This window comes from Aythya ferina (genome assembly GCF_964211825.1).
Source record: "Aythya ferina genome assembly, chromosome: 3".
Lineage (NCBI taxonomy): Eukaryota > Metazoa > Chordata > Aves > Anseriformes > Anatidae > Aythya > Aythya ferina.
The window spans coordinates 94,641,752-94,657,641 of record NC_140298.1 but is presented as its reverse complement, the minus strand read 5'-3'; the positions used below and the strand labels follow the sequence as shown (position 1 = coordinate 94,657,641).

Here is a 15,890-nt window from a genome sequence, read left to right as displayed (position 1 = left end):
TGTGCTACTGGGCCTGGACTTAAGCTGTTTAACTGTGGAACTGAAAAAATGAAAGTTCAACCATCTATGAGTCTCTTTATATAGATTAATATATATATATTCCCTTGATAGCACACACATCCTTCACAATATCATTAAATGATTGATAGACATATAAGGGTTATATAGGTATTAGTTTCTATTTCTCAATGAAAAAGCATTAGAAGTTGTTTGTACAATTTGTGGACAGCACACACATTAGCCAGATGGAAAAAAAAAAAAAGAAAAGTATTGTGAAAAGCATTTCATTGAGTTCACGAAATGGTTCCTTTGGACAAAAATCAACACATACAGGTAAACAGAAGAAAAATGTATTGAAAATTTTTTTAAGAAAGATATAAATGCACACTTAACAAGCACATAAATACTCTAAATATGTTATCAATTGTGTAAGACTTAATAGGTACACCCAACAAGTATATATTAGTATTTCTTGTTTTCAGTCAATCACTGAACTGGGCAAAATTGAAATTTAGAACCAATGCAATCTGTGCAATTCTCTAAAGTTTTAATGATTTTTTCTGCCTGTTTTTCCAAAGCAGTTGCTTTGTTCTGAATTTCTTGCAAATCCAACTTTCTTTTCCTTCTGAATTTCATTTTTGTGAAGCCCAAATCCCATCTGGTATGTCTAACAGAGAGGATTATTGACATGGTACTTTTTATCTTTAAATTAGCCCAGGTGACAGACCAAAAACAGTGGAAGGAATAAAAGCAAGAGAAAGAAGTACCAAAACTGTAGGAATGGCAAAGGAGGGATCCCTTTCTTTACCTCTCATTTTGTGAGTTTCTTCATCTGTGCATATTTTAAAAAACAGCATCCCTATCTGCTCAAACAGCTTCTGTCTATGAATGAAAATTGAGAGTATACTGGCAATTACAGTCTAGGAAGTCTACCCCTCAGACACTAATGGGGAAAGTATTTAGAGAAATAATCCTTTAAGGGGAGATTACAAAGAGCAAAAGTCAACATGAAAAATTGATTGCTTTTTCAGTAATACTATAAAATTAATGGATGCTGCTTATTCAATAAAGTAATATATTTAGTCCAACTTCTGATGACTTTACCCTGCTTTTATTCATATTTTTCCTTGTAAAGAACACATTCCTGTCAGGATCCCAATGACTGCCTACGTTTAGTGAGAGCTTATATTCTCCTTTTTCTTTTATCTTTGTTCACAGGCTAACATGCAGTCTGATACACAGCATTCATCACATCCTGTGCTTACAACTGGTATTGCTGCTCTTGCTGCAACCCAAGCTAACCAACACCAACCCCCCTCCAAAAAAACAAAAACAAAAACAAAACAAAAAAACAATCAACAAACACCCAACACCCACCAATTACGCTTGGCCCAAGTGGTCTGAAGTGAAATTGGGCTAGCACAAGGAGTGTATTTGGGCAGTGACTTATATAGGCCATGAGTAGAAGGGACAGAACTCATTATTTGAGAAAATGTGGTTTGCTGCCTCAAATTAAGGGCAGCCCTTGCCCCCAGGCTTCAGCTGCCTGGGATCCAAAGCCTGGTTTGCTGTGGCACACCTCTGTGGTCTTGACTCAGTTTAATGAGAAAATTGCTTAAATATCATGAAGTTCACCCGCTAAGGTTATGCAAAATGATAAAAGTAAAATCACAGAGAGAAGTGTATCATTGAAAGGGTATTAGAAACAGCTCAAGTGTTCAGAATGAAAAAATCTATGCCTAAAGGTATAAAAAAGCCTTTAAGAGCAGAGAATCAGAAAGTGCCAACTCAGCAACACAGAGAATCAGCCTGTTCTGGGATCAAGAAGCACAATCCTTTCCCACCTGACTGATGTTTGCCTGCACAGCACAGACTCCAGACATCTTACTTGGCTGGTGAGGAAATTAGTGGTAGCTCATTCATTGTAGCCATTTAGTGGGTGCATTAATCAAGGCATAACTTCTGCATATGGATAAACTGCATGTGTCATCCTGGCAGTGTCTCTTTGTACATCATAAAACATGTCTGAACAAAAATGATCTGGTGACTACTGTGTAAGACTGTTCTCATTTATTCAAGAAGTAGTATCTAGCCATACACAGGGCAATCCTAGGCTACTTCTGCACTGATCAACTGATTCACCACAAGGCAAATGGCATGGAGTATTTTACAAACCAAGGAATGAGCTTGCTCTGGGTTGGCTCCCCTAGAATTGAACTGGTGACTCTCACATTGCAACAGTGCCAAAGTTAGTATGTATCCCAAGCACCTCTGAACCTGCTTGAAGGCAAGGCACATGGACAACCTGGTAAGGTTTCTGGAATCAGTTTGGGAAAATACCTTGACATCTACCTCTGCACTTAGTAGTCTATCCACGGTCAAAAGAATATTTTAGGTGTAGGGTGCCATCACTCACTGGTAGGATCAGATAGGACTTCACATTCAAGACAAATATGGGTGGGTACACATCAACCATGCAACACCAGCACATCTTCTCAGGGCTCATACTGACCATGAAAGGTGCTAGATTTTCTTCTCCCTCACCTCTAACTGGCTGGTAAGGAACCAGTATATGGTTAATAAGCTCACTGAAGGCATCACCTCTCTGAAACCATGTGCAGCTGTGCACAAGCTCATCTGTCCACATTAGTCTCACTAACAGCATAACCAAGGAGGCACGATATGATGGGGCTGCTATCAAGGTTTCCATCCCAGCTGGGGCTCCTGAGCTTCCTGCTCTTCCTACATTTGGCAAGCCCTAGTGAAGTGTTGTTGAGGAGGGCACTTATGGCTCTGTGACTGCATGCGTAATACAGTGGTTCATGCACAGATTTTCCCATTCTTCAAATTTATTTACTTGACTGAGCTCAGAATGGGCTGACCATGGCCTCAGGGCAATGTTGGAGTATGGCTGAGAACAAGAAGAATGAAATGGCACCTGCTTCATGGAGACGACCAAGGGATGCAACCGAGGTAGGAAACACGCGTAGTGAATTATTGTGTTGGGAAGAGTGATAAGGTTATGAGGCTGTAGCAATCACCTAGTATGTACTATGCCATCTTCTTTCACCTGTGATTGTTGACTCTGTGTGCTTGTAGCTGTGAAGAACAGGGTTTCTTTGGCATGGGCAATTGGAGTTGTTTTCTATTCCTCTGCCTCTGACTTTGACCCTAAAACTGTTTAATTAAATATCTGAGAGAGTGGACACATTGGTCATAGAGGTTGCATGTAGAAAAGTGCCCTGTGGCAGGACTGTACCAATGAAATTTGTCACCTAAGTCACTTCTATTCTGAGTTGTGTGTAACTTGGAATAGCATGGTAATAACTGACATGGGCAACCCTGAAAGATTTCAATTAACAGTAGCAGTGCTTGATGCTGCGACACCTACCTACAACAGTGAGGTGCCAGGCTGTTGCCAAATAGGGTGAAAACACCCCCATTCTCAGCCTGCCCCAGACACATAGAGACCAAAATGCTGGTGAGAAAAACTCTTTAACACACAGTTTTTCTCTACATAAACAGGTCTAGGATGTAGGCACTCACCACTTGGGAGGGTGAGTCCACACAGAAAAGAGAACACAGTGTTGTATAATACTTTTGATGAAATGGGTTGGCTCAGAACGTTTTTCCTCACTGCAGCCTTTAATAATAAAAAGTAGTAAGTATAATCTATTGCAGCTATCACAAAGCAGCGGTGTCTTTTGTGCAAGGAGTCACCAGCTAAGTTTCCATTTGAGTTCAAAGAAAGGGATGGCCCATATCATTTCAGAGTTTAAACTGATAATAAGCAATTACATGATCTTTATGACACACTGAGTTTTGCCTACTGGCAGAAAAGAGGACTGGAGTCTTGTGTCCTGTTTGCTTCCTAAACTGGCTGAGAGTCAGGCAAAAGAAAGGCAGCACAGTCTTCTGATGGGGTAGGCTCAGAGGTCTGTCCAGGGAGTGACCTTCAGCAACCAGCGCCTAGCTCAGGGCTTTTACCACTAATCTGAAAGGTGATCAGAAATGAGGTTTTAGAGTGTGCAACGAGCTCATTCAAACAAATCAGAAGGAATTTTTGAAGAAAAGTTGTGGGATAATCCTGTTCTAGCTTTAAAGAGATTCCTGGCTTTTTTTTTAAGCTCAAGAGTAGACCTCAGAGAGTACTGAAACAGGTACAAGTCAGACATTTTTGTACTTAACAGTGATGACCAGAACTAGGTCTAGGCCCCTAACTCAAAAAAGTAGCAGAGCTGGTCTGCTTGGAATAGGTTAATCTTCAATAGAGAATAAGGATTATATTTAACTGTTCCTAAATAGTTACAGATAAGTCAACACATGATTTCCTGCAATTTACAGAGAGCTACTTTTTGCTTACAGTGGAAACTATTGAAAACAAAATATTTGCTGAACCACAACAAAATGTTTTTTTGTTGTTGTTGTTGTTGTTTTTGTGTGTTTTTTTTTTTTTTTTTTTTTTTAAGAAAAAAAAAAAAAAAGGTTTGAGCATATGCCAGCAGAAAGGAGAATAAGATTTTATCAAGTTTCAGCACGGTTCCATGTGTCAAAAAACAAAGCTGTTCAGAAGCACTAGTTCCATTTTTATGTTCCTTTAAAAGGAAGCTCATTTCTGTGTTAACTATCGCACTTCTTTTCCAAACAAATCCTTTGCCTCTGGTTTATTATCAGCAAGTCTTAAAATTTAAAAGCTAAAAAAAACCAACTCCAACTACCAACAATGAAAACCACCTAACCAAACTAAAATCTAAACTAAATGAAGACAGAGGTCTGTAACTTAAAAGGCAGATAATATCACATGTGGAAGCTTTCTTTCTTTCTTATGCTTCTCTAGAGTAAGGATATAACTTTGTAAAATGATGTCCAAAGAACTGTAACAGCAAAGAAGATTTGCATTTTGCAGGTGGCAGTGCAAATCAATAGAACCTTTTACTTGGAACCATATAGAAAGAAGGATTAAGGAAAAGGATTATCATTTTTACCAAGAATTTCATTTGAGTTTCCATGATCATGTTTGGTTAACCTTCCTCACCTTATATTTGATGCATTATAGCACTCAGTGACTAATTGAGATACCTAGATACCTAGCATTTTTAGGAAAACAAACAACAACAAAAAATATCAAAAAGCACAGAACAAATCTGAAGGTTAAGATTTATGTTAAGGATAATGAAGGTTAAGATTTATGTTAAGGTTTATGAAGGTTAAGATATATGTGTATTTAATATTATGTGATGTACAATAATTGTATATAGCTGACCTTGGCCTTTCTATTGACTTCCATACAGAAGATTGCCTGCAAAAAAAGGAAAATAAAAATCATGTTGTCTGATGCAATTTTCCCTCATCCACATGTCTTTATCTGTGACACAGACAGTGTGAGAGGCAGGTCCAATAAAAGCTCTGCTGGCAAGAAATTATATTAAAGACTTGAGCATTTGTATTACAATCCCATATGTCTATGTGTGTGTGTGTATTACACACACACACACATTCCCCCTTAATGATTCTACAATTCACAGCAATGCATCCAGACCAGCTGTGCTACCAGCTGTGCTTTCAAAAGTAGCTGTCCTTTGATTCTGTGACCTTCCGCAGCACCAAACAATCCAGTAGAAATCACAAAGGGAAAGATTCCCTTCGTTCCCTGCCATTAACTTCTTCAGGGTCCTCTCATCCACTACAAAATGGAAAAGGAAGAATTACTTTTTTTTTTTTTTTTCTTTAACCTCTGCTTTTTCAGCTTTGAAGACTTAAATTGTCTTGTATCTGTTCATATTTCAAAGAATGTTATTTTTCTGCAATTTAGCCTTACATGTTATCTCTCCTAGCAGCTTCAAAATACTTTGCTCTTTTTTTTTTTTTTTTTCTGAATCTTTTAGGTTTTGGCAACAGTACCATGCATATTTCTTTATGTCTGCAGTCAAAAAACCTGGAGAGCATGGAACAAGTAGTAAAGGCAGTTTTGCATGTCTTTTGATATCTACTGTTTGTCTTCATGTTTTTTTATTCCAGCCATTTACTTTTTAAACTGGAATGAGGACTCACTAGTTAGTATTTATTACCCTATTTACATAGATTTCCAAGTTCATTTTGAATCAAGAAATGTGAACTTTAAAAGAATATATTTTGGGTAATAGTTTATGCTGAATATCACCTGAGTTTTAAAATGTGCGCACAGTAAAACAGTGCAAAATTAAAAGAAAAAGAAAATTATAAAAGAAACCTAGATCACTGGAAACAAGATAGAAAAGGGGGGGATGCAGGACATGTTTACTGCACTGAAAGTCAATGACCTATAGCCTTGCATATCAGATAAGAGAATGAAGGTGAAAAGTAATCTAAGTATAATTTCCAATCATATGGAGAACATATTAGTTACAGGTAAATGAAGCCAGGAGGAAAGAGACCCTCTAATTCCATGTGCTCATTCTTCATGTTGTTTTGATTTTAGAAGCTTAAACTATAGAACTAAGATATTGGACTGTGTATATTCTGCATAATAAACCTTTACTACAAATTTCTTACTCACGAAAGAATGTACCCAATGTTTCATAATGATGGATACATAGCTGTGGCTTTATTTCCTTTTTTTTTTTTTTTTTTTTTTTTTTTTTTTTTTTTATCTTGGGCAAATAAAACAGTTTATAACATGTCTGACTAATGATTAACAAATACAGAACCTTCATAAAATATTGTTGTCTGCAGCTTTCTGTTCAGATTTGTTTCTGGATAGTAAGTGGAGGTATTACATCTACAGTAAATGGACATTTGCTGATAAAGTCAAGCACAGAGAGACTTAAAAAAGGCGTCTGGAGGTGGAAGAATGTGGCTCAAAAGTCAGATATTGCTCTTATATTGCATTGCAAGTGAAGTTTGGATGGCAAAGCAGCTTAACTCTAGAAGAAATTTGCCCCGGGGACTTTACTCTGTTGAAGATCGTGGCTCTGCAGGGTGGGACAGGCTAAAAAGGAGTCTGTACCAAGGAAAGTCCTGCAGGATACGGGGCTGCTGCACAGGAAGAAATGATGACTGCAGCTTTAACATTGCCTCCAGAGCAGCTATATGTTACTGTGACCAGTTCTGTGCCACAGGTTCTCCTGGCCCTGTAGACTGTTGTGCTGACTACTGGGATGTCTGTGACAACACTGTTGAGCCCACCAGGTCAGATGAGCCTTGGCCACCTCCAACATCAGGTGGGTATAGAGAAAAGACCCAGCTGGTATTAGTGTACCACAAGAAAAATATAGTTGGAAGTAAAATTACTGATAGATCTTTAGAGTGTGTGCATCCTAAAAATGTGCCTATTGACATAGTGGACAAATATATTGTTTACAAAGCTGAAATAAGAATTATGCTTCCTGTTATTTCTTTGCTTTTAGGGATACATTTCTAGAGTTGGCTCAATCTTATCTCTGTTGGCCAGAACCGCTGTTTCACCTGTAACTTTTCTAGAGATAACCTCATCAGTTTGAAGTTAATGTGATCTCATCAATCTCAGCTTCACAGGTTAACACAAAATGAACAGAAAGATCTAAATTTTGTACCCATCAGTACAAACAGATCATTCTGAAAACTGATGATTATCCTAAATGATACTGCTCTGAGGTATTCTGTAATGGCTTAGATCCACCAGAGCTCTCCTCTGGGACACCACTTTTCTTGCAGCATCTCAGTGCAGGATTAACTGAAGGGATGTGATTAGAACAAGAATTTCTGACTGGCATATTGTCCTTTTATGCTTTCTTTCTGCATAGCTTGTAGTGGAAGTTCCTCCAGAACTACTCTAATCTTAGTCTATTGTCTTTAGAACTAAAGATTGAATAAACAAAACAAACAAACAAAAAAACAACAAACAAAACCCACAAATATGTACAAGCATCATTTACACATGGTTTCTGTGGAGGGCAAATCTCTGCTGGTGATACAGTTTTAGAATTATAATTTTAACACTATAGCTTCTTGCTAGGACACATCTACCTGAAAACGTGAAGACTGTACCAAACTTGCAAAAGCTGAAAATCAACAAGAATACCACCATGGCTTTTAAAAATTAACTGTTTCTGTGAGGTATCTCTGCTATTTGTACTCTAGCACTCAGACCACAAGCTCTTCATGAGCCTGTGCTCTTAAGCCAGGCACACAGCCAAAATCTGATAAGTGGGAGTAACAAAAATGCCAAACGCTGCAAAACAAGCTTGATTTTCCGAAGTGTTTCTAATCCTCTAAAAGAATGTTTTATGATTTATGTAAATAAAGACATTTGCTCCATACTTATTTAGGGTGCACTGTTGTATATTATTTCCAACAGATTGGGGGGTTGCTGTCATAAGCTCTGTGTAAGCCCTGAGCACTGTTTCTGCTCCAGAGCTGACAGCCTTGGGATAAGGTTTTGCAGACTGCTTTCTGTAAGGGAATTACTACAAAACCTGCAGCATTTTGCCATATGGGTCCTGTGATAGGTCTACCTCTGAAAGGTGAAAATGTAACAGAAGTTTTAGGTAACGGAATAAGTGAGGGGTAATATTTGTACTGCTTTTCTCAATCCATTTTTTGCATGTGTGTTCACTGTTTTGTAACTCCTGGGTTATACAAGCCTGACATAGGTGGCAATGCTATTTAATCTATTCAAGCATGTTTATTTGTTCTATATGTGAGCTGCTATCTTATTTAATTTATATCTCACATTAAAATAAGCTGATGTTTTTCTGGTGAAGAAAGTGTTTCATTGATAGAAAACATATTTTTCTAAATCTCTGTTTATTGGATATTTGTTATAGAAGTAATTTAAAGGGTTAAAGGAGAATAACAAAGCAGTCAAAATACAGCAGATAAAAATATCACTCAAGAAGGAACTTTCTAGAACTGAAATGACTGTGGGACAGGGAGCAAAGAATGAAATTGGAAGGAAAAAATGAAGAAACAAAGAAGACTGAGTGTCAGAAGATTAAGCAAACTATGAAGCATTTTTAGAAATGCCATAAGTATATTGGCTAACTTTTAATAACTGAGACTGTGCTTCTGCCTTTGGCTAAGAATTATTTAAGAACTACCAGACCACATACACCAAAGTACATTTCACCTTGAAGATTTTGATCTTTTGGCTGCCTGTGGTTTTGCTTTCAGTGCCTTCTGAGTCATATTGCTTTAAATAAACCAATAAACTTCAGTACTTTACAAGGGATAGAATGAAATGCAATAAAACTGCGCAGTGCTGTGTTTCTGCATCCCAGCATACTGACTTGGTGCACAACAGTAGTGAGCTATTGTGTACACCCTGAGTCTGTCTGTACCATGCAGAGGACTCCAGATGTAAATGTGTGGAACTGCTTTGACTTTGTCTTAGGCACTGAACAGAAGTTCTGGATTTGTTGTTATTATTCTTAGGAGAATTTTAGAGTTTTATTTATAGAATACATTTATTATTTATTCTTTTTGTTTCAATTACTCTGATGGTACGGGAAGCGTTATCAGAGTCAGTACACTAACTCTCACACTGGTAGTAGTATAAAAGGGATGCCTAGAGAGTTTGCTAATTGATTTTACATTACACAGTCAGGATCTGGCCTACAAGTGTGTACATCTGGAAACATTTCACTTACAAGATTACTTACAACAAAAGTGGGGCAAATGAGGTGACAATTAGAGAACATTGAACCAGGAATGAAGTCCAGGTTTATGAAGTCCACCTCATTCTTATCATGCTTTTCACACAATATGATCCCATGAAGTCATCAGGCTGCTTCTTAAAATGAATTAATTTCCCACATATTTCTCACTATATTTCCCACTATATTAATATTCCAGCCTAATATATTCATGGTCATATAAACTGCCTCTGTTCTTATGCAACCAGTGTCTTTTAGCTTAGACATCTCCACTCTGACACTGATATCTTAGACAAATTTAGACAGAACTCCTGGCCTTTCAAGTCTTAATTTGGTTAGGCTAATGAAACTGTTCTTAATCTTCTATTCCTTAAGCATATATCTTTTGAAAGCTTCTTCTATACTTGTTCAGGCTTGCATTTTTTTTCTCAGGCATGGGTTGTGAAGGCTGCTAGCTGAGCTCATATGAAGCTTCATCCTGCCTCTAAGACCACTGCTTTAATACTTCCTTCCCTAGCTATATTTTGAATAATTTGCTCTATGCCTCCTTCCAGCTACTGTCTGATGCTGGCACTGGGGCACACTATGATAAACTGTGACACTTAAGTAATTTGCCTTGTATACTCTCTGAAAAATGTCTCAATTCCTAGCAGAAATTCAATTAGAGCAGACACTTTGGACCTCAGACTGCTTGGGTGAAATCACCTATGTCTGTACTAGTTAATGTAGTCTGCTGTATGGCTAACAGGGCAAAATAGGCATTTATAATTAACTAAATGATTCTAGTCCACTTCTGCACTTTGGTATGAAGTTCTCTCATGTCAGTAAAGGAGGTCTACGTTGCTGAGTGAATGTGTATGGGCTCTACTCCTCGTTGTGAGATGGAAAATAACTTATGCTTGAAAAGAAAAAAATGTGATATAATGCTAATGCAAGTGAACACTTTATTCATATGAAATATGAATAAAGAGGATAAAGCTTCTTGAAATGGAGAAGGAAAAAAAAAATAAAAATAAAAGTTTGGAATTCCTTTCTCCAATTCCTTTACTAGGGGAAGAAACAATCTTTACCTTTAGGGTCACCAGTGTCTGCAGAGAAAACATGAGAAAAAGCTGGAAAACAGAGCCCCATATGATAACTATACTATATTTATTATAGATTTGATCCAAAGCCCACTGCAGGCATCTTTCTTTTAGTCTTGGCACTTAAGTATACTGAAGAATATGTTTATGTGGAAGATCTTATAACACATGCAAGGTCTTTTCTCAGTGAATTATTATCAAAAAAAGGTATGTACATAGAAGGAGTGTTGTATTTAAAAATAACTGATCTCTTTGTTTTTAAAAAATGAATTAAACTCTGACAAGAAAAAATAACATAATATGACACCTGTTTTGAAACAGATATTATTTTTTAAAAATTCAATAACTGGAAAAACTGAATTCTATTTTAATTACCTATTCAAAATGGTCTTTATTAAAAATGTATTGGTTTATTATTAGAAAATAATTTTATTTGTGTTGTTGTTTATATGTAAGATAATCACTTTTCAGTGAGTGTTTTGAATCTGTTCTTGATTTTGTTTGGTATGAATAATGATGTAAATGGGAAAAAAATAAAATTCACCAAAATGCCTTCATTACTGGAAAAAAAAATGGAAATACTTGTTTCATTTCACCTAAATAAAGCATGTGTACTGCATACAACCTTTTAATTCAATAGTAGCAAAATTTTTGAATTAATTCAGTTCAAGAAAATTTTTTTTTCACATATCTATATGTTATGTTGGCAGGTTGTTATAAAGATGGCCGATATTACGGAGAAGGAACAATAATTAAAGACAACTGCAATTCCTGGTAATGTTTCAGAGAACAGCAAATTGAATTTAATTTAGCATATGTCATGAAACAGGAATTATGTTAGTGAGCATCCCTAAATTCATATTAAATGTAATCAAATCACAATGGTTGGCAGAGTAATTCTGTATTAAGATGTTATAGAATTAAACTACAGCCAACATGGAAGAATAGCAAGAGGTCAATGGGTTTTCTAATCAAGACATAAAACCAAGAGTATTAAAGTCTCCTCCCCACTGGCCTAGAATCCATGTTGGATCTGCTGGCTCTGACATGAGTGGAAATGGTTTTGGCATAGACCTGGACATTGACCTGAATACAGAAGAAAACGATATCATTCAAATTTTGGGGAATATCTTTATAACATTTTCCTCTGGCAGAAATGATGAGCACTAATTTTATTCCATGAGGGGAGAATATCTAATTTATGTAGGAAAGGGATGAACTATTCGAACATCCCATTCCCCACTTTGGGACATCTGCATGGAGCAGGCAGGATGCTCTGCTGCTGGCCCTCGCAGTCAGCTGCCCCAGCCCTACCTGCTTTTCCTCTCCAAAATCTGGCCCCATACCTCCAAACCCAGGGCAGCTCATTGGGCTCCAGTGGCATCCACCAGCCTTGAACTTGTCCCAGGGTCTTTGGAGCAAAGTGTCTACAACCATGTAGCTCCTTTCTGGTTTTCCAAAGTTAGAGATAAACTCTTTCTCTCTCTCTCTCTTTTTTTTTTTTTTTTTTTTTTTTTTTTTTTTTTTCTTGTGAGACTTGGCCTTACAAAGATGGAAGCAATTTTTTTTTAATTTTTTTTTTTTTTTAAAGATGATGTTTTCCACAAGCTGTAAACCTTCCCACCTCATTCCAATTAGGATTCATTAGTTACTGAAGTGACACTAAGTAAAATTGTGTTTTCGTAATTACTGTGACATTTACAGTTTAGGTTCCCCCCCTCCCTTCTGCTGTAAAAGTGCATATATTTCCTTTGACAATTTATTTTCTGCTCAATGATATTCTTGCCCTTTCAGCAAATGCTTCCAAAGTAACTGGAAATGTTCAAATGAAGTATGTCTTGTTCGCCCAGACTTGATTCAGAACATCAATTCTGGAGATTATGGGTGAGAATACTTTTATTTTAAGGTTTGGTTGTAATCTACTTTATTGCTTATAGTATGTAAGTGCAAATTAGAAGTTATGTGCTCCTCTCTGTCTTCTCCATCCCCAATTACATCCCATGACTATGATAGTAAATGTAATAAATGTGCGTCTGTAAAATTTTTCTAAATCTCTGGCAGATTATAGAATTTTAAGTGGAAAGATACTGGAAGTCTCATGCTAGTAAGAGATAATATTGTAAACACCTATCTAATACAGTCTCCAAAATTCATATGATTTTATTTATTTTTTTTTTCCTCACAAAATGGTCTTTAGATCATCTTCCCTTATTCTTCACTTCAATGCTTAGGATAGATTTTATGTATGTATTTATTTATTTATTTATTTATTTTTGGTACCTACCCTTAAGAATATCATTCTACATACCAGGATTCTACATAGTGTTGGAAGAGAAGAGAATGGGCCAGATAAGGACCAAGATATCAGAACTTTGTGAGGTTCAGTGTTTTTCTTGTTACCAGTTCTTGCTCCCTGCAGTGCAGTACTGCAGAAGGACACCCTGGTATCAGAGCAGTGCCTTGGGAGCCTGCTGGTAATTTACAGACGGAGATATAGTGATCACCCCCCTAACAGCTGAGGTGCTAAATTCACCAAAGAAACATGCACAGGTGCACAGATTTCAAGCTGTCACTCTGTACTAGAACATGTAGCTCATCTTCATGGGAGAGCTTCAAACCAATTGAATTAGGACAGACAATTAAGTCAGGCATCTGGAGCCTGATAACCACAGAGTGGCTTAGTCCACCTGAGATATGACCCAGCTTCTTCAGGTGTCCATATTCTCCGCTGGACAGGCAGACCAAGAGTGATGAGGCTTCTCATTTAGGCAACATGAATCTCACCTCTGTTTACAAGCAAGAAAGAAATTAATAAAGAGAATGCTCTATCTTGTGTTTCAGTCCTTCTCCAATAATACAAACAATTTCAATTTGTTCAAAAAGTGTGTAAATGTAAGTTTTTTTTTTTACGTTGTGCATATAGTTTTCAGGGTCAGTGCTAGATTCTGAGGCTAATCTACCTTCCTCAGATAGAGTAGGGAGGGAATAATAAAAAAATGTTTATTTTTCTGAATATTAATGTAAAACTGAGGCAGAACAGCTGGGCTTTCTGTGTGGTTAAACAGTGTCTCACAAACACTGCTGGTGCACCAGAGCTTGAAGTCAAAGTAACCCATTATGTGAAGCTGTTAGTTCTCTGTTGGCATCTGGTCTGAAGCATAATGTGAGCACAACTTCAAGACAACTGTAATTGTTTTTATTGAGCTCCTTATTTTCTAGTGTTTCTCTGAAGCATTGCATGCTCATCTGCTGCAGGCTGACACAATGCTGACCTCAAATCATCACTTTTCATATCCTGCTGTGTTGCTCCAGCCTAAATTTATCTGCAGTGAAAACCCTGTACTAAAGATTGTCTCATGCATATCTAATAGAATGTCTCAAAACATAATTTGAAACATTTATTTTTGAATGTTATTTTTAGTGGTGCTCTTATAAAGTAGAAGCAAGGTATTTGTATAAGCAATATCTCAAAGGTGGCTTTGTTTGCTTGTTTTCTGTTTGTGAGGAAGATGGAAAGCTGACAACTACAGTCAATTCTGGGGAATGACATTGGAAGAAGGTTTCAAAGAGCGACTGGGCACACTACCTCCATCTCATTCTTTGCTGAATATGAAAGAAATTCCAGTAAGTATCAGGTGATTTTTTTTTAAATATATTCATTATTGGAATAATTATAAGATTATTATTCTACTAAATGCTTCCATATTGTATATGGAACTCTCAGAATAGTTCTCCTAGCCACAGAGATAGTCTGCTAGCCATAGTCATACCCATGCACATTCAATAAGGAGGAGCAAAAGAAAATTGTATCAACTGGGAAGCTGTACACCATTATTCACATATCAATGTTAGAGTTACAGAATGGCTTGGGTTGGAAGGGACCTTAAAGACCACCCAGTTCTAATGCCCCTGCCATGGGCTGGTAAACCTCCCACTAGACCAAGTTGCCCAAAGGCCCATCCAGCCTGGCCTTGAACACCTGCAGGGTTGGGCATCCACAGCTTCTCTGGGCAACCTGTGCCAGTGCCTCACCACCCTCTGAGTGAAGAACTTCCTCCTTATATCTAATCTAAACCTACCCTCTTTCTGTTTAATGCTGTTACCCTTTGTTCTATCACTACACTCCCTAATAAAGTGTGCCTCTCCACTTTCGTGTACCTTTTTGGTACTGGAAGGTCTCCCTAGAGCCTTCTCTTCTCTTGGCTAAATAAGCCCAACTTCTCAGCCTTTCTTCATAGGAAGGTTCTTGAGACCTTTGATCATCCTTGTGGCCCTCTTCTGGACTCACTCTAACTGGTCCATGTCCTTCTTGTGCTGGGGTCTCCAGAGCTGAATGAAGCACTCCAGATGGGGTCTCACTAGAGCAGAGCATAAGGGGAACAATCACCTCCCTTGATCTGGTAGCTATGCTTCTTTCAGTATAGCCCAGAATACAGTAGGATTTCTTTTATGTCCAGCCTATTGCATCTTTGTTATTAAGCTACCTGTAGCTTCTTTGCTGCAGTACTTACGGCCTTTGTTCTGCTGAAACATTTCTCAGGCACATGCTGTCTAACAGTTCTATTTTTATGAAATCTGTGAGCCACAGCCCAAATGTCTTTGGCCCTGCCAGAAATCCTAACAGCCTGAATGCATTCTTCTCCAGAAATCCAGCTCCATTAATTTTTCCATTTAACCCTCAGAAAGTCATAGATGTTGCTGGAAGCACATGCTTTGCACAGGAGTCTAAGAAATCTTTCTCTCTACTTACTAAAGCTAAAAACCTAAACTAATAATCTCTGTATGTCTTTCCCAGCTTCTGGAGAATTCTTTGAGTTTACAAAAAAAAATCTTCTGAATTGTATAGAAGCCAATTGTCTACCTATGGTTTCTCTTCAGACGTATTAAAACTTTCTTGTTCCTACCCTAGTGGTTTCTGTCTTGTATTTTTTTGATTTAAAAATGTTTTTTCTCTGAAACTTCTTGTGAAGCTCCAAATCTCCCTGATTCTGTCCTCCTCTATAGTTTTCAATAACATCAGCTCTTAAGTGTCATTATTCTGCCTCGGGAAATTTTCAGTCTGCCACATTTTAATACTTCCCAGAAATGTAAAAAAAACATGCTTTTATTCCCTTAAGCCAAACTTTGATCACCTTAGTAGGTGATTCCATGTGAATCAGCAGTTATCAGGACCTAAAGGCCCACTGGGTAAAGATGT

General features: G+C 37.4%; 1 protein-coding gene across 1 annotated transcript in view; it reads left to right on the top strand.

Annotated features, from left to right (window-relative positions):
• The first annotated feature begins 6,715 nt into the window (after positions 1-6,715).
• Positions 6,716-15,890, top strand: part of TINAG (tubulointerstitial nephritis antigen) — a 45,264-nt gene continuing 36,089 nt past the window's right edge. The window contains exons 1-4 of the mRNA XM_084514738.1: positions 6,716-7,199; positions 11,404-11,467; positions 12,488-12,577; positions 14,203-14,317. Of these exons, the coding sequence (XP_084370864.1) occupies positions 6,830-7,199; positions 11,404-11,467; positions 12,488-12,577; positions 14,203-14,317 (639 nt within the window). The 5' untranslated portion in view covers positions 6,716-6,829. The remainder of the gene's footprint in view (positions 7,200-11,403; positions 11,468-12,487; positions 12,578-14,202; positions 14,318-15,890) is intronic.